This window comes from Lutjanus erythropterus, chromosome 21, assembly GCF_056507025.1.
Source record: "Lutjanus erythropterus isolate fLutEry1 chromosome 21, fLutEry1.hap2, whole genome shotgun sequence".
NCBI classification, from domain to species: domain Eukaryota; kingdom Metazoa; phylum Chordata; class Actinopteri; order Lutjaniformes; family Lutjanidae; genus Lutjanus; species Lutjanus erythropterus.
This window is the reverse complement of record NC_139337.1, coordinates 18,626,511-18,650,406: the sequence shown is the minus strand read 5'-3', so window position 1 is coordinate 18,650,406 and position 23,896 is coordinate 18,626,511. Positions and strand designations below refer to the sequence as shown.

Sequence of the window (23,896 nt, the reverse complement as noted above, 5' to 3'; positions counted from 1 at the left end):
TATTTCTTTTTTCCCCTCTTTCCCTCCTCTCACCCCCTTCTTTTTTTCACCCAGGGGCCCCAGTTGGCCGGTTCTTGATTTATAAATGTTTATGTGTTTTGAAGTGCGGGACAAAAGGGGGGTGGCCTGTGACCCCTAGGAGCCAGCGACCTTGCGCAGGTTCATTGTGAGGCGCTGGGAAAGGGGCTTTGGGACGGAGACCCCGGGCCACTGACCCACACACACATCCCAGAGCCATGCCATTCATGTGCGCACCGCTGCATGTCGCCCCGCAGCTCCCATTGTTTCAGCGGGAACAATAGCTCCAGTACCCCCCTCTTCTGCTCTCTTCTCTTCTCTACTCTGGCTGCTTTCAAACTTCCCTCTAAATGCAGCCTGACGCAAGCCCCGGCAGACTTTCTCCTCTAACCCTTCAAATAAAGAATCAAAATGTTGACAAAACGTTAACGCTGTTAGTGGTGTGTTCGCCCCGCGTTGCATCACACACAAACGTTGCATCATTGCGCTGCACTGACTGGCTTCTTCTTGCAGCCGTCAAAGGCCAACACTGTAACAGAGTGAAACAATGAAACAGTAACAGAGTGAAACTGTGAAAAAGACGAGAAGAGAGAAGAAGGATGAGATGACAGAAGGAGAAACAGACCGTGAATGTAACACCTACAGGCTGTTTCTAATGCTGGAATCACAGAGGTTGGAGGTATAAGTAAGGAGGCATTAGCAGGCCTGGGTGTGTGTGTGTGTGTGTGTGTGTGTGTGTGTGTGTGTGTGTGTGTGTGTCCCTGCCTCGGCTACACGCAGGGTTAGTGAGGTTACTCAAATGACATCATGCATGGGGCCCTTGGTTTCGATTGGATCTTTGCCTGGGAGTCAATCACGGCAGGAAGTGAAGAAGAAGGGGATACAAACGAGCAGTGCAGGACTGCCACTTGCTTCAATCAACTACTGACTTAAACTACAGCCTCTGCCCTTTTGCATGAGTTAGAAACAGAAATAAAACTGGAAAAGAAGTTGTTTACTCCTTCACTGACCCTTAACAGCAAAAAATGAGAGATTGTTCACATTATAAGACTCTAACACACTTCAGACTGAACAGAAACGCATTTTCTCCTTATTCTTGGTGTTAAAACCCCCTCAGTTTGTCTGGACAGGCTCTAACACGAGCTACAGAAATTGAACTACAGACACTGTGTCCTTTTGCAAGTTAAAATAAATGTTAGTAAAGGGTCCGAACAGAAATACAAATGTGAAAATAAAATGTTTACCCTTTTACTGACCCTTAACAGCAAAAAAATGTGATATTATTCACATTATAGGGATGCAAAACACTGCAGACTGAAACACATTTTTCCTCATTCTCAGTGAGAAAATATCCCTCAGTTTGTCTGGGCAGGCTGTTGTTTAATTTAAAGGCATAATATACAATATTTTTTCCTGAAAATAAAACAGTGTAGACTCACATAAACATAATTCCTTTTACTCATCATGACCCACTGGAAGTGTGTGGTGGTGTGTCTGTATCTGCACAGACCCTGCCTTCTGCCTGTGTTTCCTTATTATCTCATTATTTTTGCTGTGCTCGGGACGCTTTAGCGATCCAAGACGTCAGTATTTGACGCCCTGGGAATAAGACTCAAACAATCAAAGATTTTTCTAGTGTGTTTACAAACAGCTTGGACAGGTCCTACTGATTCTACCTTCAACAGCAAAAAAATGATATATTATTTGCATTACAAGCCTGTAACACACTGATGACAGGACAGAAACACATTTTCCCTCATTTTTTGGTGTTAAAACCCCTCACTATGTCTGGTCAGGCTGTTATTTAACTAAACAGCAAATAACATGAGATACTATTTGCATTACAGGCCTGTAAAACACTGCAGACAGGACAGAAACACATTTTCCTTATTCTTGGTGTTAAAAACCCATCAGTTTGTCTTGCAGGCTCAACATACACAGCCTATAGAAATTGAGTTGCAATTCGGCGGCCTGATGCGTGAAACTGCAACGCACTAATGGACCTCTCAAGACAAACGGCGTTAAACATGATTAATTGTGGCCGGCGATCCGACTCCTAATGTAGAGCTCCACTAGATTATAGAATAGTTATTGCTGCTGCACATATAAAACTACAACAGGCCCACAGCAATGCACACTGAAAAACAGTTTAACAGCCACGTGAATACATAAAAATAATAAAATTATATGGAAACAATAACATAAAACACCATAGGATTTTCGTGAGCGCCCATAGGATAGGATGTTTGCGTGTCAGTGCGCGCGCATTTGTATGTATAAAAGCGTGTGTATGTGCGTGTGCATGTGAGGAGAGAGAGAAAAAAAGGAGAGAGAGGGAGAGATTTTATTGTAATGCACAGAACGACCTGCCCTCTTTTGAAAAAAAAGCGAGAAAGCGCAGCCATGCTTTGCAGAGGCTCCAGCAGCAGCAGCGGCAGCGGCAGCAGCAGCGCTCTCATTGGCGTTTCAGCCTCTCGCCAAACGGACTCTTTGCTCGTTTGCTGCTCACACCACCGCAAAGGAAGGCAGGAAGGAACCGGGAATACAAGCGACTGCCTGCACCGTGTGAAAAGATCTGCAGTGAAGTCATAATAACGCTGAAATAAGGTGAAAAAACAGCGAGAGCTGGGATACATATCAGCAGAGAGAGCAGAGTGTGCTGGGATCCACCATATGGCGTGGACCAGATCATGGTGAGTATCTATCTATATGCTCGAGCTTTTGATCGATTATTGATCAGCTGAATGTGTTTTTTTTTACTTCAAATATGAGTAGATTATGTATTGTAATAGAATGGAGGAGGATACGGATGATTTTCACGTACGCGTCCCCCTGCACGCTGCACTTGCCATTGTTATTGCGGACTTTAGGGAATAAACCAGTTTAGGAGGAGAGCGAACAAAAAGAGCGACAGAGAAACATAAAAGCAACGGTGCACAGCTTGTTTTATGTCGACGGTTGCATAATCAATAAGAGGGATCATAAAGAGGACGGTGGGTTTCGGATCGTTTGTTCGCTGCGCGGTGCTTCAGGACAATAGGGGTCGTGTTCCTGTCGGTGGCCACAGAGATTCAGGGACCCGAAATATGGGGATGAAGCTCCGAAATGATGCGAGAGTCGGCCGGTTTCCAGAGGATGGGGACGTTTCCGTCTAAAATGGCGTTTCCCTTTGTTTCTGCATCCCTCTCCTCTCCATTCCAGCGAGTGGGGAATGCATTGCGATTACCATATCTGCGAGTCTGCGCCTCCTCATCCTCACTACACTGCGTGAAAAGCAGAGGACTGTGCTCTTTAATGGTGAAACTGGGGCTGTCATATTTAGAACTGGTCCCCAGTATGGTGAGGTGAGGGGTCCGTCAGCCTCAGGCTGGGAAGCAGGTATGATGCGACTCCTGATTATGATTAGACAGCACTGACTTCATGTGAATTTAAACCATTTTAAAACAAAATTAGGAAAAATGCAGAGAAATAGACTCCCACTGCAGATTATGTTGGATTATAACTGCATGGATCTCATATCCGTGTTACTGGTAGGCTATAAAAGTAATTTATCCTTTAATACACACTTTTTCATCACACTCATGATGACAGTTTACATTTTAAATCTTATTTCAAGGACTAAAAATCAGCTGCAGTTCGTCACATCGAGCAGAATATTTGTTAAAGCAACCTGCTCCTCTCACATCAAACAGCAGCATCCTTCCCTCATCCGTCTGTGTGTGTGTGTGTGTGTGTGTGTGTGTGTGTGTGTGTGTGTGTGTGCGGGAAAGAGTGCATGTGCGCATGCCCGTGCATAAGTGTGAGTCTGTATCTATGTGTGTGTGTGTGTGTGTGTACACGTGTGTTCCTTTTTTTTTTTTTTTTTTTTTTTTTTTGAATAGTGCAATGTTGCATAACCGTTCACAGCCAATGCCAGATTTAGGGCTTCACAATTTGCGGGGCCATTGTTGGCATTTCCTCACACACACACACACACACACACACACACACACACACACACACACACTGCAGAACTATTAACACATTTCGGGCGATAATAATAAACGTTAATACTCCGAATGGGGAAGTCGTCTTCAATTTCCCTCCTAGTTTTTTTTCAAGGACACACGGGGTAGTCATGAGGAGGACGCTGGGTAATATAGAGAGGAACATCTGTTTGCCCGGTGACGTCAACACCCCCCCCCCCCCCCCTCCTCCTCTTCTGACCCCCCCTCTCTCATCCCCAATCCTCTTGTGCTGAAGGCAGATGCCTCATTTGTTTGGCTGGAGCTCCATTAATCCCAAAGTCAGAGGAGGAAAAGACCGGACGGAGACAGATCAGTCCCATTTAGGCGGTGCTGTCGGTGTCGGTGGTGGTGTCGGCGTCCCGGTCAGTTTGCTGTTAGGACAGAGCACCGCTGCGTTCAGGACACCCGCAGTTATTACCCAGACTCTTCAGCTGCTGCCCCGTGTGCGATTTGCGGCAGTTTTTAACGTGTGACCCGCAAGTAGAGGCTGCAGGAGAGTGTGTATGTGCGTGAGAAAAAAAAACGTGCGTTATGTGAGTAGGAAAATCAATATTTTGGACGTGGACAGACACTTTTTTTTACTGTTTTATGGACGCCATCTGATTTTTTTAAACAGGTCAATGTGGAGTATGAAATTTTGTCTATATGAAGCTCATGACGCATTTTGTCTTCTTTTTTGTAGGTGCATTATGGGATAAAACGGAGGACTTTAAGCTTTCTGCAGTTTTGGACGGAAAAAACACATCAAACGGAGACTTTTTCGTCCTGGGACGTATCACCACTTTACCCGCAAAAAGTCATGTAACCTAACCTGTTTTTCCTCCAGTTGAATGTGTTTTTACATGGTAAGGTGATAAGGTAGGCCTGCACTGCACAACACCCGGGAGAGGATTTGATCTGTTTGGACCCGCGCGGGATGCTGCTTGGGATTTTTTTTTTAATTTTCATTTTTGGCCAAACGTGACATCCTGAAACAGTTTTTAGTCGCAACACACAGGCCCCACAGGCTGCAGAATAATTTGATTATATTTGACAGGTTTCATGGAAAGGTTTGTCTTCAGTAGAGTGGACGGACACACACACACACACTCATACACCCATGCATGCAAACACACACACACACACACACACACACACACACACACACACACACACACACACACAGACAGACATACAAGCGAGCGGGTTGTGTCTCTCCGTGTTCACAGCGGACCTTGATTTAATGTCTTACAATTAAGGCACGCGGTGAATGCCAAGAGATGATCCTCCTTTCTTCATCTTCATCTTCCTCATCTTTTTGAACATTTTTTTTTTTTTAACATCTACTGGTGTCGCTCTCACAGTGCAGGTTTGCTTCTGTCTCTAACTGTAACGCATTTGTCTTGTATTTTACTTCAACAATAAAGTAAATACACACAACCATTTTAAAGCTCTGTCTTTTTCTGTACACATATCCTACACGTGATGGCTCCTCTGTGTGTGTGTGTGTGTGTGTGTGTGTGTGTGTGACCAGTGTGAGTGTGTGTGTCAGTGGGAGCTGTCCATCCCCACTAACACACACACACACACACAGGCTGCCTGTGAGCGCTGTCCACCTTCTGTGGTGCTGAAATCTGCGCACCACCGATCAGCCTTTTGTTTCACTCTCAACTATTTAACTGTAGTGCAGGAATGCAGCTCGGATACGGCGACATATAAACTGCGCACACACACACACACACACACACACACACACTCCCATACACGAGCGAAAATATCTGAAGACATAGCACATTTCTTAATTTGAACAATCATCATTATCTTATTTTTCTTAAATTAAGCAAGGATAAATCTGTAAACTGTGGCGGAGCTGCTTTCCGCTGGGGTTGAAGTCGAAAATAATACACGTAAACCAAAATATCACTGTGATTAAATCAAATTTACTGTCGCCTAATTCGAGAAAATAGTTGAGCAGATCTGCAGTGGAAACAAGTGAACATCTTGTTCTATTTTTCTCCCACTCACTCTGAGAAACATTACTTGCTAAAACGCTCGTTTTCGCAATGAAGCAGGTCCATTTTCGCCACCGAAAGGCCTCCTTGCCTGACAAGGATATTAAATTATGATTTATTTGATCTGCATATTAAATTTCCGTAAGAGTGGTGCTCGTCTGTGATGTAAATGAGGAGGTGGGCTGAGGACCCCCGCAGATACAAACCCAAATGTCCGATTAAATTGAGATTAAGAGGTTTGAAAAACCCAACAAACCCTTTGACAGAGCTGATGAACACAGTCCAGAGCTGATAGAGTCTTACGGCATCTGCGCCGGATGAAATAACATCCTCCTGTCTTAGCGTGTCGCCTAGTGGCGTTCAAGGGCGCAGCACTCTGCTGGTGTATTAAAGCATGATGGAGGCTCATGTTTCTGCCCATGGTGAGAATCTGACAAACAGCATAAGAAATTATGATAACAGTGATGGAGCTACACTCGACACCATGTAACCTAAAAATGTTTTAATGCACCACATAGAGAGAGACAGGGCTGGGAAATCTATTGATATTATATTGATATATGAGACTAGAAATCTGATAAGATTTTGGATGTTGTTATAGCACAAGTGTTGTCTTTTCCTCGGTTTAAAAGCTGCATTACAGTAAAGTGATGCAATTTTCTAGATTTACCGGACAGTTTTAGCTGTTCTATTATTTGCCTTTACCCACTTAGTCATTATATTCATATTACTGATGATTATTGATTAAAAATCTCACTGTGAAACCACTCTTGCAATAGTGTTGCAATTTCAATAAACATCAGAAATCGAGGTAGTTGGTCAAATATATCGTGACATTTGATTTTGTCCCAGGTTCCAATTTACACATTTTGACAGCAGACAATAATCAGATCTTGATTAATGACAAGACTCTCCGCATAACATCGCTGAGGATGGCGGGAGGAGTGATGGATGGATGGGAGAAGGGCCTGATGGGGAGGAGGAGGGGGGGTTTATCCAATCATTTCACCAGCTCATTAATGTTTATTTCCTTAAATGCTTCAAATAAGCAATGAGTAGTGAAAACAATCAACGCTACAGTGAACAGGGTGAGAGAAAATGTGAGAGTTCACCCACGTTCAAAAACAATTAAATGAACAGAGATTAGAGTCCTAAATAGAGGCAAAGAGAAAGTAAAGCACAACAGCATTAATCTAAGATTTTAAAATGACAAATGAATGAAGGAGGGTGACTGATCTACAAACACAACAATTTAAGTCAGATACAACATTTATCTGTTCAGAGCTGAAATGATTAATCCATTAGTTGTCAACTATTGAATTAACTGCCAGCTATTTTGATAACTGATTAACTGGTGCAAGTACTTTTTTTTAAAGAAACAAGTCAACATTTTATTTCTGCTCCTCAAATGTGAATATTTTCTGCTTTCTTTACTCGATGACAGTAACTGTTTCCCACAACCCAAGTGTCTTGTTTTATCCACAACCCAAAGATAATCACTGAGCAACATTTTTCAAAGTCTTCTGACATTTTATGGACCAAACAACTAACTAACTGACTGATTGAGAAAATACTCAGCATCTTAATCAACAATGAAAATAATCATCAGTTGCAGCCCTAGTTCAGGGGGGTTAAAATATCAAATGAAACTGCTACTTACAGAGTAAGTAGAGCAGCCTACATGCCATGTCATGAATACGGCACACTGGTGGGTCTCCACGTAGAGCACCACATGACAAAATTGAAAATTTCATATCAGGTCTGTACAGCCCGAGAGTCTGGCTTCCACTGATAACCAAAATCTTCAAAGTTGAATGAAATCCACAAGGCAGCCATAAAGCATGTTCATCATGCTCCTGCTTTACCCTCGGCTCCTCCAGCCTCAACCCGTTCTCACATCACAAGTCACTGACTGCCCTCTTGTGGTACAAATTGGGAAAAATTAATTTGCATATAGACAAATTTCTTGATTAATAAATTGATTATTTTGGTCCATAACATGTCAGAAAATAGCAAAAAAGCTGACCACTTTCTCAAAGGCCAAGGTGACGTCCTCAAATGTCTTGTTTTGTCCATAAAGATACTTTGTTTACTGTCAGAGAGGAGAAACCAGAAAATATTCACATTTGAGAACTGGAATCAGAGAATTTGGATATTTTTAGTTACTCAAAATACTGAACTGATTATCTTTGGCTATTTAAAATGCAAACATTTTCCTTTTTTACTTTTATGTCAGTTTTGTCTGGTTAACTTCGAAAGTTATGTGTTAATTTTCAAGGGTGATTAGATGAAACAACCTGACTGTTGATTGGAGGACCATGTTAGAAAAGTTGACATAAATTAATTTAATAGACAACAACTGATCGATTAATTGAGATTCTTTTTAAAGGGCCACATTTTTTAAAAAAAAAAAGCCTGAATAAATAATGCTGTGACAAATTATAATTAGTCTGACTTAATGAGATTAGCACTTTCTATACTTTTAAACTTAAATATTTTTAGACCATACTATTGCATCATTTGCATTCATTTAGGAAGTTAGGTGTTCATTTTCAAGGGTGATGAGATGAAACAACCTGAAATAAATCCCAGTGCATTTTAAACTAGGGCTGCAACTAACAAGTATTTTCATTGTTGATTAATCGTTCTTTTTAAATGGGCATATTTTTACAAAGTATGAATAAATAACAATTAGTCTGACTTAGGAAGATCTGCAAAATGGACAATTAAAATCTGATAAAAATGTATATTTTTTAATGCAGTTTGTACTTTAGATTCACATATATTTACAAACATTTAGACATCATTAATTTTGAAAAATGAAATAACATTCAACAAAACCGAGTGCATCTGAAGTGCATCAGAGATGTGAAACTACTGAATCTGGTGCAGTCAGACAGCTCTTAGACTCTCGTATAAATCCTGTCGTGTGTTTCATTAATGGATAGAGGAACACTTGCTGTCATTCTCCTGTGTCTAAACTTCTCTTTTGTCTCGATCTAAATTGATGCTTGTTCTTTTTTCTTACACAGTTTTGCCTTCAATGGTCTCTTCATTACCAAAGTGCTGACAGACTGTGGCTGTAATGGCCGTGGCACCGTCCTGGCCCATCTTGTCTCATTAGCCGGACCTGATTGGCCATGAAGGTGTTCTCTTGCTGTCTCAGGATAAAGCGACTGTCTCTGCCACTCGTTAGATCATAATTCCTCAAGTATTCTGCCCCCAATGGCCTCTCATGGAGCCTGAGCGGAGAAACCCAACATACGCTAATTGAAATGTGCTGGAAAAGGGGTAAAACATTGACCTTGAATGTGTTGAAGCAAGTGTTGGCCAACTGTGTTTGGGATGCGGCTGCTTTGACATGAACACTGAACACCAACACGGTGAAAATTAGAGCAGCAACGATCAGTCAATTAACCGATTACTTAAATTAATTGGCAACTACTTTGAGAATCAATTAATTGTTTTGAGTAATTTTTTAAGAAAAAATATAAAAAAATTCTTCAATTTCAGCTTCTTAAAAGTGAATATTTTCTGTTTTTTTCACTCCTGTATGACAGTAAACTGAATATCTTTGGGTTGTGGACAAAACAAGACATTTGAAGACGTCACCTTGGGCTTTGGGAACATTTTTCATCATTTACTGGATCAAATGACTAATTAATTAATCGAAAAAATGATCGATAGTTGCAGGCCTAGTAATAATATAACAGCAATTCTGCATGAAAACACAAGTTTCTTTGCTTACTTGGATTTTGAATGAAGCTAAAAAAAAAAAGCCCAGTTGTTCACAGTTATTTTGGGGATTTTAATCATCAGTTTGGGAAATTCTTTGCAAAAACATAAGACTCGACATTTAATCAGCAAATATCATGTCAAGATTCCTAGACTAGGGGATTAAGTATAAGCTATTTTCGTATTAAAATATAATTATATTAAATGCCAAAAAGTAGAGTTGGAGGCTAGCATTATTATGAAAACAAGTGGTGATGTGTGTCATTAGAAATCACAGTGATTTAATTAGAAACATGTTTTTTTTATTATAGTTAATGATCTGTTTTTACTAGACAGGACTTGTCTGTCTTAGAGGGAGCTTACATACCATTAGAGCTGCAATGATTAATCAATTAGTTTTCAACTACTCAGTAACTATTTTGATAGTTAATTAATCATTACAAGTCATTATTTTAATTTTTAAAATTATCAAATTCCCTGATTGCAGCTTCTTAAATGAATATTTTCTGGTTTCTGGTTTTACTCCTCTATGACAGTAACCTAAACATCTTTGGGTTGTGGACAAAACAAAAGACAATTTTTAGTTGCAGACCATCAGTTATTTCCATATCAAAATATTATTATATTGAATGCTAAAAGGTAGAGTTGGTATCTTGCATTATTTTGAAGACAAGCAGTAGATAACACCTGTCATGTTACCTGTGCCATTGTTAAAAATCGCTGTATGTGGGAGTTGGGATTTAATTAGAAACTCTTTATGAATTTTTTTGGTTAGTGATCTGTTTTCATTTTTTGTAGAAAGGACTTTCCTGAAAAATAAACACAATAATGTTTCTTATTTCAGAGGTTTTCAAAGTGGGTGGCGGGCCTCTCCAGGGGGGCCTCCAAACTGTTTCAAAGGAGGCATAATTATAATTAAAACAAAGAGATCACACAGAATAGCCTAAGCGTGTGTGATTTTGTTAGAGTCCAATGATACAGTAGGATTTGGGAATTTGACTGTTCTTCCCACTTTCCCAATATCAGAAACTATGGGATAAAATAATATAATCCCATAGACATCCAGGAATTTTGCAAAATTAAACTTTGTCTGAGGGAGACCCACCAACAAGTGAAAACTTGCTCTTTCAGCTGTATTAGAAGTCACACGTCATGAATGTTTCATTAAAAGATACAGAACAGCACACCTACAAACACGTACAAATGTGGTGTTAATTAACAATAGTTTCAGAGACAACACCGCAGCTTTTTACACTGAAACATCTCAAATGTCCTCTCTGGCTCCATTTCTCTGTATCTTGTTATAAAAGGACATATAAGGATTCTGAACAAAACTGTGGTCTTCTCTTCTTTGGCAAACTTTGGTGTCTTTAGCAGGCGACATACTGGAGGAGGCAGAGCTGAGTTTTTTTTTTTTTTATCCCAAACCTCCATTCTAACTAGACAATATGTAGCTGCCAAGGTACCATCTCATAGTGTGAAAAAAATCCACAACACATTACTGAGGTTTCAATTCGCAGGGGTCAATTGTAATCACTGCTAAAGGTACCATTAATGTGGGCAGCACACATGCCATGGTAACGAGCCATGGCAACTCGGAGGAGGGGGCAGATTTTTGCCCTTAATGCACTGCAGCTAGTATCTAGAAATGGCTTCTCGGGAAGAGTAATTACCAAAATAGCTTTTTGTGTAAGACTGAAGTCTCTGAGGTGAAGAGGAATGTGAGGTGGTCACATTACGTCTCAGGACACTGTGTTGTTCCCTGGGCTACAGTGAGGACACCTGTGGAGTTCAGGTTTGACCGGTCTGGAATGAGAGGCGGCTCAGGTGTGACCTGTGGAGCCATCAGCACCATGGACAGCTCCAACGCCCACACACTCCTGCACCGGTTTTACCCATAAAACTCTGAGGGGACAAATCTATCTCCAAACCTTTTATCATGCTTTCAGAGCAGCGGTTCTCAAACTTTCTCTGGCATGTTTCAGAAGCCGTTCACACCCCAATCAGTCTTTAACAAGGATAGCAGAAGCAACTAACGGTCATCCAAGTTGAATTTTAGTGAAATAAGAGTCTCATGCACAACAGGATCAGGAAACTCTTGTTTGTGTATTTTTCATACATAAATTATATTCATTCAGTGTAGTTTCACTAGCAGGAAACTGTTAGCAGGGAAGTACCACAGAGATTAAAGTCCGAGGAACTTCAAATATGACAGTCAGGAGAATATTTCAGTCTCTAAATATTTTGGCACTGTAATCTAATCATCTTAATTACTAAAGAAATCTTTAAAAAAAACTGCATTTGTTTTTTCCTTTCCTTTTAATCATGTTTCTCCTGTGTTTTTTTTAAAGGTTGTATCATAATGTCTCCACATTGTTGTGAGTATTATATGTATTATTTGCCTTTATTGAATAAATTTAAAAAATAAAATAAAACACACACACTTGAAAAAGAATGCAAGCTCTCTGTTATAATCCGATATCTGAAGCTCAGCCTGAGGAAACACATGATGGCATCAATCATCAAGCTGGAAGAAATTATATCACAACTGTCTTCAGTGTCAGAGGGTTGTTAAATACACATAGTTCAATTACTAGTTTACTAGGTTGCATTAGTTGGGTGGTAGTTTAACTACATTTGAATCCCAGTAGCATTTTCAGTACCTAACTACTTTCAGTCATGTCATTTCGGTAGTTAATTACAAACTATATTTTTAAAGGGAAGTTTAAAGGATTTAATGCAATACAGCTGAGCTTCCAAGCTGATTTTTTTCTCTCTGTGGTATTAGGGGATGTTTCAGAGACAAATGGTTATGTTATTAATTTGATTATTTTGCTTGGGAAAATATTTGTTTTTAAAGTGGTTGGTGTGGATTCTTTCAGTTGTAATCAATTTGTAATATTTATTAAGCGTCACTTTATTCTGGAGGGATATACTGCAAAAAGGAAATGATAACCTGAAAAAACATTGGGCAAGATGTGACGCTGACGCTGACGGCTGGTAAGAAACTACAAGTACATTATGGCACAATGCCACAGCTCATTGGTTACAGTCATTTACCGACACTCACTTGATATTTGATTAAAATTACCTGTGGTTTACAACCAAGATGTCTGCGATTTTATGCTACGATAACATTTTCCTGATTCCACCTCAACATTTACTCCTTATCCTCTCTTTAAACACAAGGACTGGCCTGCTCTGGTAATGAAATCAAACACACTGACACTTCACTCAGTGTCACTTCAGTTGTACCTCTGTGTAACTATATGAGATTCCAGATTCAGACTGCGATAACCTCCTGTGATGTGGCTGAACTTCTTTTGAAGGTAGTTTTAAGAGTAGTTGAGGTGTAGTTTTACTACTTTTGATTGTAAGCTGGCCAATAGTTTGGTAAACTTAAGTTTTAAAGTAGTTTCCCCAGCACTAACTATTTTAACAGGCTGAGTAGTATACCTCACGACAACTACATGGATCTTCATCTTGCTGCTTGTTCCAACAATCTGGTGACGCTTTATTGTGCTTAAATTGAGCAAAACATTCAAACCCACATTCATGTATGGTTGCTTCATGACTTAAAGTCTGTGTAAAGCAAAAATAAACGTGTTCTGAGTTTGTCACAAAAACATGTGTTCTTAACAACAGAGCCAAGTTTGATTTTTTTAATGATTACAAAAATGTGTTAAGTATGCAAGATTAAGTCTCAAAATCATGACAAATTAGTTTTCTCTGCTCTGAAACACAGAGGGCTGTGTTTGCTTGGCTATCTCAAGTGTCAAATACCACTACAGCCTGAAACACAGATGGTCCATCCAGCAGCTTTACTGGACTACAATAAATAAATATGCATGTTTTAGCCACCAGAGCCAGAAGACAGTGTCCTACCCAAGACTCAACACGTACCTCACACTTTGCAACAGAACGGTGATTGTTTTCTTCAGCGTCAGGTCGTTGACACTGAAGTGAGCAGTAACTGCAGGGTTGATGTGGACTGAAAGATGACACACTGCTACTGCTAAATACTAATGCACTCTAGTTTATGTAGTATTAGGATACATATGGCTGCAGGGCATCATTCATGATTTCAGGTCCGTCAGAAACATCCTGAACACACAAATGGTGAAACTCTGGTGGTCTAACTCCAAAATTTAGCGTTACATAGTTCTCAGTCACTTCACGTATTCTCAGATACTATTTTCTAATATGTATAGTATGTTTAGAAGATGTTACTTCTCCTATAATTGTTAACATACTCAGTCTGAAAAACCTTAAGATTTAAATAGTTAAAAAGTAGAATTTCTAAAGCCATACAACATGTATTTTGGTAATGATGGCCTGCCAAAAGAGGTCATGGGAAGAAAGAAAGCTGGATAAACCTTGGTTACTGATCTTAATGATATCTGACTTTCCATTATGGGTGTACTTCGCTATGCAGCCCAGTAGATGGCAGTATGAGCACAAGTAAATTTTGGTAAGAGTGCGGACCTTGTGATGGGAAAACTGACAGTCAAACTAAGAAATACACTACAATAGAGAAGGAGAGAAATTCATGTTCGTTTGAAAAGAAAATTTGACCTAAACTAAAACTAGGTGGGGAGGTAAAATAAAAGAAAAGCTATTTGGTGGTTTTCAGAGACGATATATCATTAATGGAACAGTGGCAGACTCTCCTGGCAAGTTGGATAACAATAGCTTGTTGTTTCTCTGAATTCAAGCAAAAAAAAAAAAAAAAACTGGAGCTAAGAAGACAGTGACAAAAGAAAAAAAAAACTTTAAACACACTAAACAAACAGTGATAATGGTTTGAATTGTGATGACTAGAGATAAATCTCCTCTCCAAATATTACACTGAAATTGACGAGAGACAAATGTTACTTCAGTTAGCAACTTTTGTCTTGAAGCACACACAAATGAGTCAGTGAAGCAGGTCATTTTCTGATCAGAGTCTTTCTAAAAACAGCCTTATAAAGAGCATTGAACACACTCGCACACAGAATCAAAGGCAGAGCTTGAGCGCACGCCGTATTGTTTGTCATCGTTTAAACGGCATTAATTAAAACGTTAACCTGATTGGGTGGAGAGTGAAAGGGGGAGAGGGTGTCTCTGTCCCAATAGGCGAATCCTTTTTAATAACCCGCCTCGAGATAATGATGTAAAAAGACTCGGGCGTCTGGTGCGTAACGAGGATGATCGTGGAGATCCGCTGAAGGTGAATCAGAAAGAAAGAGAGACAGAGAGGGAGGCAGGAGAGAGCAGCAGCACTTATTATTACACGAGTCTCCTCCTCGTCTCCACACCTCAGCTGACAACTTCACCGCTGACAGACACACAACTCCACTCAAACACGGGAGGAAGAAGAAACTCAGTGCGTAAAGAGTTTCCAGAAGCACAGCGACATGGACAGGAGGATGAACTTGAACGCAGGCGCAGGGGACATTTTTCACAAAACTCTCAGCGCCGTGTCCACTAAAAAGATGGACCCTTTCAGATCATCAGCCGGGATTGAACTCCCGGCCAGAGACCGCCAGTCACCCATCAGCTGCTTCGACCAGAGCGACCCAGACCCGATCCAGCCGGGAGGACTGGCCGGAGGTAGAGGGGGTCCACTGGGGCTGCCCACCGGATCTTTGTGCGTCAATTTCGGCGAGAGCGCAAACAGGAGCTCGGTGGCGGAGAGTAGCGGCGGGGAGCAGAGCCCGGACGATGACAGCGACGACCGGTGCGACATGGTGCTGCTGGCCGACAGGCGGACGAACGGCGCGGAGAAAGCAGAAGGAGGTAAGAAAACCAAAGAGCAGAAAATCCTGCGGCTAAACATCAACGCCAGAGAGAGACGGCGGATGCACGACCTGAACGACGCGCTGGACGAGCTCAGAGCGGTCATCCCGTACGCGCACAGCCCGTCGGTGCGGAAACTCTCCAAAATCGCCACTTTGCTGCTCGCCAAAAACTACATTCTCATGCAGGCGCAGGCGCTGGAGGAGATGAGGCGGCTGGTGGCGTACCTCAACCAGGGCCAGGCCATCTCCGCAGCCTCGATACCGGCCACCACCGCACTCGCAGCTCCCGGCCTGAGCGCGTACGAGCAGCCGCCTGGATACGCGTCCTTCCCCGGCGGAGTGGCCGCGTCCTCCTGCCCCGACAAATGTGCCCTATTCAACAACGCCACCTCCAGCCTGTGCAAACAGTGCACTGACAAGCCTTAACTGCGGCTCACACAGACTCAAAGAAGCACATGAGAGAACAAGAACACTTTGAAGAACACTTCTGGAGAGGGGACTACTGTTGGTGAAGTCAGTAGGCTTAGAGAAAAAGAAGAAGTAACGCCGATGAATACTTTTATAATATTTACTAAATGCATTCAAAACGCGCTTTTTTGTTCAAACAATACTTGATTGTGTATATAAATCATCCTTAAAGTGCTGGTATGAATGGCAGTGAAGACCAAACAGAAGTACAGTAGGCCTGTAAGTGAGTTTGTTGACCACTTGCTCTGTTATGGACCCTTTTGGAGACTTGGCTGACCTGACAACCTGCGACTTTTTCACTTGAATAGATGGACAGACACCTTCCTGGAACGTTAGTCCAACCTCACTCTCTGCTGCTTCCTCTTTTATTTCATTATTTTTTTTTATCATTTTATTGCGTTTTTTCTTTTATCCACCTTAGAGACATTCGCTGTTTGGTTCGAGGCCTGTTTGAACTTTTCATGGAATGTCATGAAGGAAAAGTTTAATGAAAAGTCAGATATTTATGTGCTAATAATCCAGTATTGTTAATAGCTGCGCACGCCTATTAAAATTCTTATTTGGGGCACTGTGATAAAATAAAATTCCACAAAAATTTAGACAACCTGACTGAAGGTTTATCAGGAGTTTCGATGTGTCTTTTGTAATTTATTAATTTGGATATTTATGGATATCTTTGCTTGCATTGCACATTGTAGTCTCTCTTTAGTTGCTGTATCCTTTTTTTCCTCTCACACAAGATGATCAGAGGTCTTCAGATCAGTCGCGTTGTCAGGTCAAGCTGTGGATTATTGTAGATACTTTAGTTATTATATGAGCAAAGAGGGCCATTTGTATGTATTTCAGTGTTGAAAAGCTTTATTAAAATATTTTGAACAACAGAAACACTTCTGGTTATTCCTCTGGTGTGAAGTTTAGTGTCAGTGAAGACAAAACTTTTATTTTGGATTTGATGAACACACTGAAAATTTCAACCTGATTTGACATTTTATAATAAAACAAACACAGTTTTTAAACTTCTAATGATAAAATCAGACCTTTGCTCCAATTTGTCAGTCTCGGACTTTCTCTGGAGAAAGAATTGCTCAGTGTTTTTCTGCTCCATCAGAACCGGTAACTTTTCTCTTCTTGAGCTCTAAGTGACGCTGAGTCCTGGGAGCGGAGGCCAGACGTGGTGGGCGAACGTCGCCTCAAGGCAGAAACAAAAAAACAAAAACACAAACTCTGGCGACCATTATTGTGATTATTATTAAAACAATTTCCGTGACGGTGTGTGATAATATGTTAATTCGAAAACAAGTGTGTGTGAAAACTGTCGACTGTAATACCTGGCTTCACATAATGAAACACATCGTTAAGGCAATTAGAGCTCCAGAATGTGATTAAGGAATGTAATTACGACGCTGTTCATTGCCGTAATTTGGTGTCTTTAATCACAACGCAGCCATCAGCTGCACTCCCATCGCCTCGCCCTTTGTCCTCCTCACTCGTCTGTCCACACCAAAACATTTTGATGAGGGACGAAACAGCAAAAGTCTTGAGAAGTACTCCTGAAATATCTCACATAATCCTAAAGTCAGTCTCTCCACATGGATATGGATCTTCAAAATTTAGACAGAAGGTGAAGCACTGGAAACACTTAGGCCAAACGCTGAGAACACTTTTACGCACGAATTCAGGCTGAGAAAACGTATTGAAACCACAACTGAAGTAGTAGTATTAGTATAGTTATTAACAAATAATAAAAAAAATATTGAGCTTTACGTGACTTATACTTAATAGTTTGTCACCTAAAAAGTGAAGCCAGTGTGTGGGAGGTTTGAAGACTTCAGCACCATGGACAGAGGCAACAGATTTTAAAGGAAACGTACAATGAAATTATATTTTCCCAAAATGAATTCATGTTTTATTTTTTTATTATATATATATTGAATAATCAAGTATTTCCTCCAAGACTAGCAGGCTTGATAATAAGAGATTAACAGCTCTGTGGCAACAAATAGTAATCTAAATTCCTTTTCTTTTCTTTTCTTATCTTTTTTTAACTATGCAAGTGGTCTGGACAATAGACATCTAAATAATACTAAATAATAATAATACTTTGTAGATGCATACAGTAAAAAGCTAATATTTTTTTTGGATAACCTGCAGAAGCATTAAAGGCATAATATACAACACTTTCCTAATAGAAAAACAATGCATAGACTCAGAAACATAATCCCTTTCAATCATCATTTATGACCCATTAGAAGTGTGTGGTTGGTGTATCTAGAGAGCCTGTTCTATATTTTATTATTTTCTTCATCATTTTTGCTGTGCTTAGAGATGCTTTACCAACCAAAAACGTCAGTATTTGATGTCCTGGAAATTTCTGGTGCGTTTATAAACAGCTCAGACAAATCCTACTGTTTCTACCTTTAAGAATTTTAGTCACTTGTAATTCAATAAATTACAACAAATTATGAAAGACAATATATCCAAATATAAGCTATAAGAGTTACTGCTGACAATGACCCTGATTAAGACCCATGTTGGTCACAATGTGTTGGTCATTTTTAATATATTTTGCCATATAAAATAAAGCCGATTTAATTTTGCACAAATCCATGGACTGTTTTTGTAGGACACGTGTATTTTGGATACCTTTTTTATTGAGACTGTTTCACACATGCAATGAGTCCTTCTCAAGTAGAATAAACAAAGTACACCTGAAGAATCCAAAGAGCACCTGTATGTGATCATCAGAAAGACCCAACAGTGCTTCCACTCCATTGTCTTCACATCCAAATAGAATTTCAATGCCTCACAAGAATAAGGACAAACCAGTAATATAAAATAAAATGCACATTTTATCAGTGTGCTCGTCTCGTAACTTAAAACAAAAATAACCATAATCTTTATCTCTCTCCTCATAAAAGTGAACAATAAAACGCTACAAGAGTGGTTCCTGGTTTTCGCCAGGCTCCGATCTCTCAGCTTTGTGTCTGTATGATGAGCCTTTCCGACAACAGGGTCATTACAGTGTCCCATTTAATCCCATCACACCCCTGAATGCCTTGAATCTTCACAGAACAGCCCCTTAATCAAGAATGGAAATAATCAGGAGACATCAAAACAGCTCTGCCATGAAAATCCTGTCAGCAGCTCCTGTTGGGTACAAGGACTTAACTCTCAGATTATTTTAAGTTTTAAAACAGAAATGTCTTTTTTTTTTTCCTACACTGATGTTTGGTAACTGAGACCTCGCAAAAAGCATTAATTATGCAATATGCATTAATGCACAAATGACTGGAGCATTTAACCCATACTAATATTCACATTAGCCCAGAAGAGGAAATTCCCCAGGGGTGAGACAGAGCCATATGTGTGTAGAAAACAGAACACAGCATCCAAACAAAAACAGACCACAGCGCAAAAAAAAAAAAAAAAAAATCAGTTCAAAGGCAGAAAGATGTTACAACCACCACAGGGACGACAACGTTTAGGTGAAGCATAACGTGATTTAAGTGAGACGTTCACATTCCTCTTGATGTGGGAGCTGCTAGATACTCAGCACATCATCTCAAGCTGGTGAAATGTCATGTACGCACAGGGGTCTGTGAAATGTTATGTTGGTGGGCTGGACTGGGCAGTGATACAGCACTCAGAAGTCTCTCTCAAGCTTTCTTCACTGGCCACCACAGCCACAGCCAGTAGTCATAATAGGCGCCGTCGTTTTTATTCATGAGTCTAATAAAGCTGAATCTGTCTTAAAGGCGTTTACAGCGAGATCCAGGGCTCATGAATAAAAGTGGAAGATAAAAAACACCCCTTTTCATAAACCATAAAATGTCCAATTTACCATATCAAGGGCCAGCAGGGTGCCTATTCATAACGCGGATGTGATGTATGCTAAGGATGATAAACATGAAAGTCAAAATATACATAAGAGCGTTGAATTGAAATGTCCCCTTCATATCAGTAACAGGGTAAACTCCGGCAGTGGATTCATCCATGCTGTGTCATACACTGTGTGTAAAGATATATGTGCTGCACCGGCTCAGGCACCAAATCAACTGCTGGGTGGTAATTCACTTTTGTCAGGCTACTGATAGCAATGCATAATGTTGTCTTTGTGTTGTGCACACAAAATCTTGGCTAATAAAACTGCACAACTAAAGGGCACAACTCTGGTTATGTTAAGTATAGATCCAGTATTTTTTTTTTTGGAGTATGAGTGATGGAGGTGCAACGTTTTTTTTAAGCATGAAGTCGCTCTTTATAAATGGAAATTTTCCCACATTTCAGCTAATTTAGATTTCTTAAAGTTTGTGTTTTTACAACCTATAAATGAAAGAAAGGTAGAAACTTTTCTTTTACTAGATCTCTTATCTAAAGAAGGAAAATCCTCCACTGAAGTATAATATAATATAGAAATATTATATTGAAATTGTGGTATGAGACTACGCGTCGCCTTAGATTTTGGACACCATGATATCGTGCTATGGCATGTTGATGCTTCCTGGTTTAAAAGGCTGCATTACAATAAATTGATGTTATGAATTGAGTCAAATGTTCCAGCAAAAATATTGTTGCAATATTGATACAGGAATTTGGTTAAAAATATTGTGATATTTGATTCTGTCCATATAAGTCAGTGCAAATCAACTGCCCAGCGTGCAGAACTCCTCATTATTAAGGTTGTTAAAAGTATAGATATGTCAACGCCACATGTTTAAAATAATACAATATCCATTAACTATAGTTTTGAAAGTTTCAGGCTGTTAAAAATATATATCCAAGTTCTCATTCAGGACTTCAGTTCAGTACAGTCTCTGTTCTGTTGTCTGAAATTTGGCCTGCAACAAAACCAGAGTGTTCAGTGATTTCTGTTGTACCAGCAATGTGTGCAGGTTGTTGAAAAAAGAAAAAATATATATCTTGTCGTGGTTTTGAAAAACGTATCAAGTATCTTTTTTTTTTTTTAAACAATAGTATGTATTAAAGTTTAAAATTCTGGTATTGTGACATATGTTTTAAGTCTCATGAGAAATGGATTTGGGGTTTAGAAGAAACGAGAAATTAGTACTAGACAGCCTGACAGTCTTTTTTGCAAAACCAAATTTGAGGCAGGGAAATGACAACTGATCAGAACTGAGGTCTTGAATGAGCACTTAGATGATTTTATAAATAGCTTTGGTACTTTTGATACTATTATGAACAGATATTGTATAGTTTTAACATGTGGTATTTAAGTATTTATAGTTCTGACAAGCTTATTCTTATCATGCTGGTCATGTTGATGCAGGACCCTTAATTAGAGATTACACCTAAAAATTCAAGAAAATATAGCAGATTTTTCCAAATTAAGGTACTACTATCTTCTAAACTCTACTGCTAGTGTATAAATAATCTTTGTTATAATCTGTAAACAAATTACACTGCGGCAACTAACAATTTTATTTTCATTATCAATTAATCATTGTCTGTAAAATGTCCACAAACTGGGAATCAGAATTCCCCACAATTCTTCCTTTTTCCAAACCAAAGACCAAAACCCAAAGACTCTTCATTTACTATCATGGATGACTGAGAAAAGCAGCAAATCCTCATATTTAATAAGCTGGAACCAGTAAACATTTGACACTTTTGTGCGAAAAATGACTGAAACGATTAGTCAATTACAAAAATAGTTGGCAATTACATTTATATATTATTATATTTTGTTTTGGTTGACAAAACGATTAATTAATGGAACATTGGAGCTATAATTGTAATGTTGATCTCTCAAACAAGAAGACATGAATAATATTCATTGCATACAGTGATCTTCTCAGAGTGTGTTCAGAGAAGCAGTTAGACCTATATGACCATAATATAATAAAAAAAAAATCTCTGAACTTCATTTGAACTTTTTATCAAGACTACAGAAGTTCATTCATGTCATTTTTCTTGGAATACCTACCACACTCAGTGAAATTTCCTGTACATTTCTAACTGTATGTTTTCCTGCACGCTTAATGAGCTCCTAATTCATTATAGTGGGAATGTGTTTTTTTCCTTGGCGGCAGCCTGGAGGTCAGGTAAACATATGGTGGCGTGTTTAGCTCCGAAAGCTCTAACAGGGTACAATAAATGACGTAGTGATGTGTGATTATCCTCTCATCTGGAATACAATTGTTTAGTAACATCTCTAATATTCAAACTGCCTCCATATTAATCAGATTACAGTCCCAATCCCCTAATCCCTGTTTACCGATGGCTCTGTTTTTGTGCCGTAATCTGATGTTCTTTTATTCCTCTGGGGATTAAAACGTGTCATGGCAGAGCGCAGTAATTTGTGGCGTTGTTTTGGACAGAGTGGGCCGTGTCGCTGTACAGGTTGTTTTTTCCACAACAACACTTCGCTCTGGATTTGAGCAAACAAAAACAGGTGCACTGGAGTGCTTTCAGTGTGCAAATATTTGCACCAAACAAACCAAATTATGAACGCTGTCGGGAGACAATTCATTTGAACTGTCGACAAAAGAAACTTTGAGCTCTGGTGTTTTTCATCCGGTTTCTTAAACTGGATGTTTGCACCTTGATAAAAACATGTATTAACTTAAAAAAACACTACTACAAAATGACCATACTGCTCCATCAGATCCTGAAATTAATTTAGATGATGCTTTTAATGTCAGAGCAACACAAAAATAACTTTTCGTGTATTATCATTTATACAAAATGGTTGTGTTGTTACTCGAGGCTCCCCAGACAGCTGTGAACTTTCCATTTCTGTGACCTTAACATTCAGATAATGTGCCACTGTTTGATTAGAGTGGATGTAGAGCTCACAGTGACCCAGCAGCCTCCAGGATCATGTGAACAGGCAGAAACAGCATGATACTCAGCTGAAATCAGACACACACACACACACTCTGCTGCAAACTTCATACACACACTGTAAAAAATCATGCAGGAGGTAAATAGAATCAACTAATCTCCTCTCAGTAACTTAGCATAATAAGTCAGTTTTATTTATTCAAGTTAATAACGCTTAAAATTTCAGAACACTTCAGCACTTATAAACATGAGTTCTTCCTCCTTGAGGTCTTTTGACCTGAAGTTGAATGAATGTACTGTACAGAGTTCAATCAATTCATTAAATTAAATTTTGAAATAAGCACGATCGGCATATCAACAGACTTCCCAACATGCACTTTTTGAGTGTTAAAATTCTTCTGTGAACTGCCTTTTTTAAACATGTATGATGAAAACTTGCTGTGTGTCTCTAATACACTTTAACTCTAAAATTGCCCAACCAGGCAATGGTAAAAAAAAAAAAAAAAAAAAAAAAAAAAAGTATTAAACTATATTGAGAACCAATTAATCATTAAAATCATTTTTCTTTTAAAAATGGCAGAAAAGGCTGTTTTCAGCATCTCATATATGAAGATTTCCCACATTCAGTTATCATCATATTAAACTCATAAAACTAGACATTTAAAGACATCACCTTGGACTTGACAAACTGGGATGGACATTTTTCACTATTTTCTCACATTTTATAGATGCTGCAGCCCTGGATCGACATGGCAATTAACTTTAGTCTTTGTTGTTATTTTATAACCACTAATAAACAAAACAGTTTGTACAGGAGGAAGTAAAAATTGACTTTGGACAAGTAGATTTCTGAGGCACTTGCCTGATCAGGCAAGATAAAAAAATGTCGGAGGGTTGAATGTTAAATGTCATAAATGTTCAGTGTGTCTAAACAGTTGTAAGCTAAACAAATTATATCTTAAGCTTATTGAACATGTTATCCCAAGCACAACTGAATTAATATCAAGTTTATTTGACTACAAAAGTTTATTTTATCATTACAGAATTACCTCAAGTTGTCTTTTCAAATTCAGTCAACTTCAGTCAGAAGCAG

At 39.3% G+C, this 23,896-nt stretch overlaps 1 protein-coding gene and 1 pseudogene across 1 annotated transcript; one reads left to right on the top strand and one right to left on the bottom strand.

The window, feature by feature from the left end:
- The window catches only part of LOC146307524 (uncharacterized), a 53,976-nt pseudogene that overhangs the window by 5,652 nt on the left and 24,428 nt on the right, over nucleotides 1-23,896 (bottom strand).
- On the top strand, nucleotides 14,887-16,884 carry bhlhe22 (basic helix-loop-helix family, member e22). Its single transcript, XM_084747431.1, has one exon. The coding sequence runs from the start codon at nucleotides 15,148-15,150 to the stop codon at nucleotides 15,955-15,957; it is 810 nt and encodes a 269-aa protein (XP_084603557.1). The 5' UTR covers nucleotides 14,887-15,147; the 3' UTR covers nucleotides 15,958-16,884.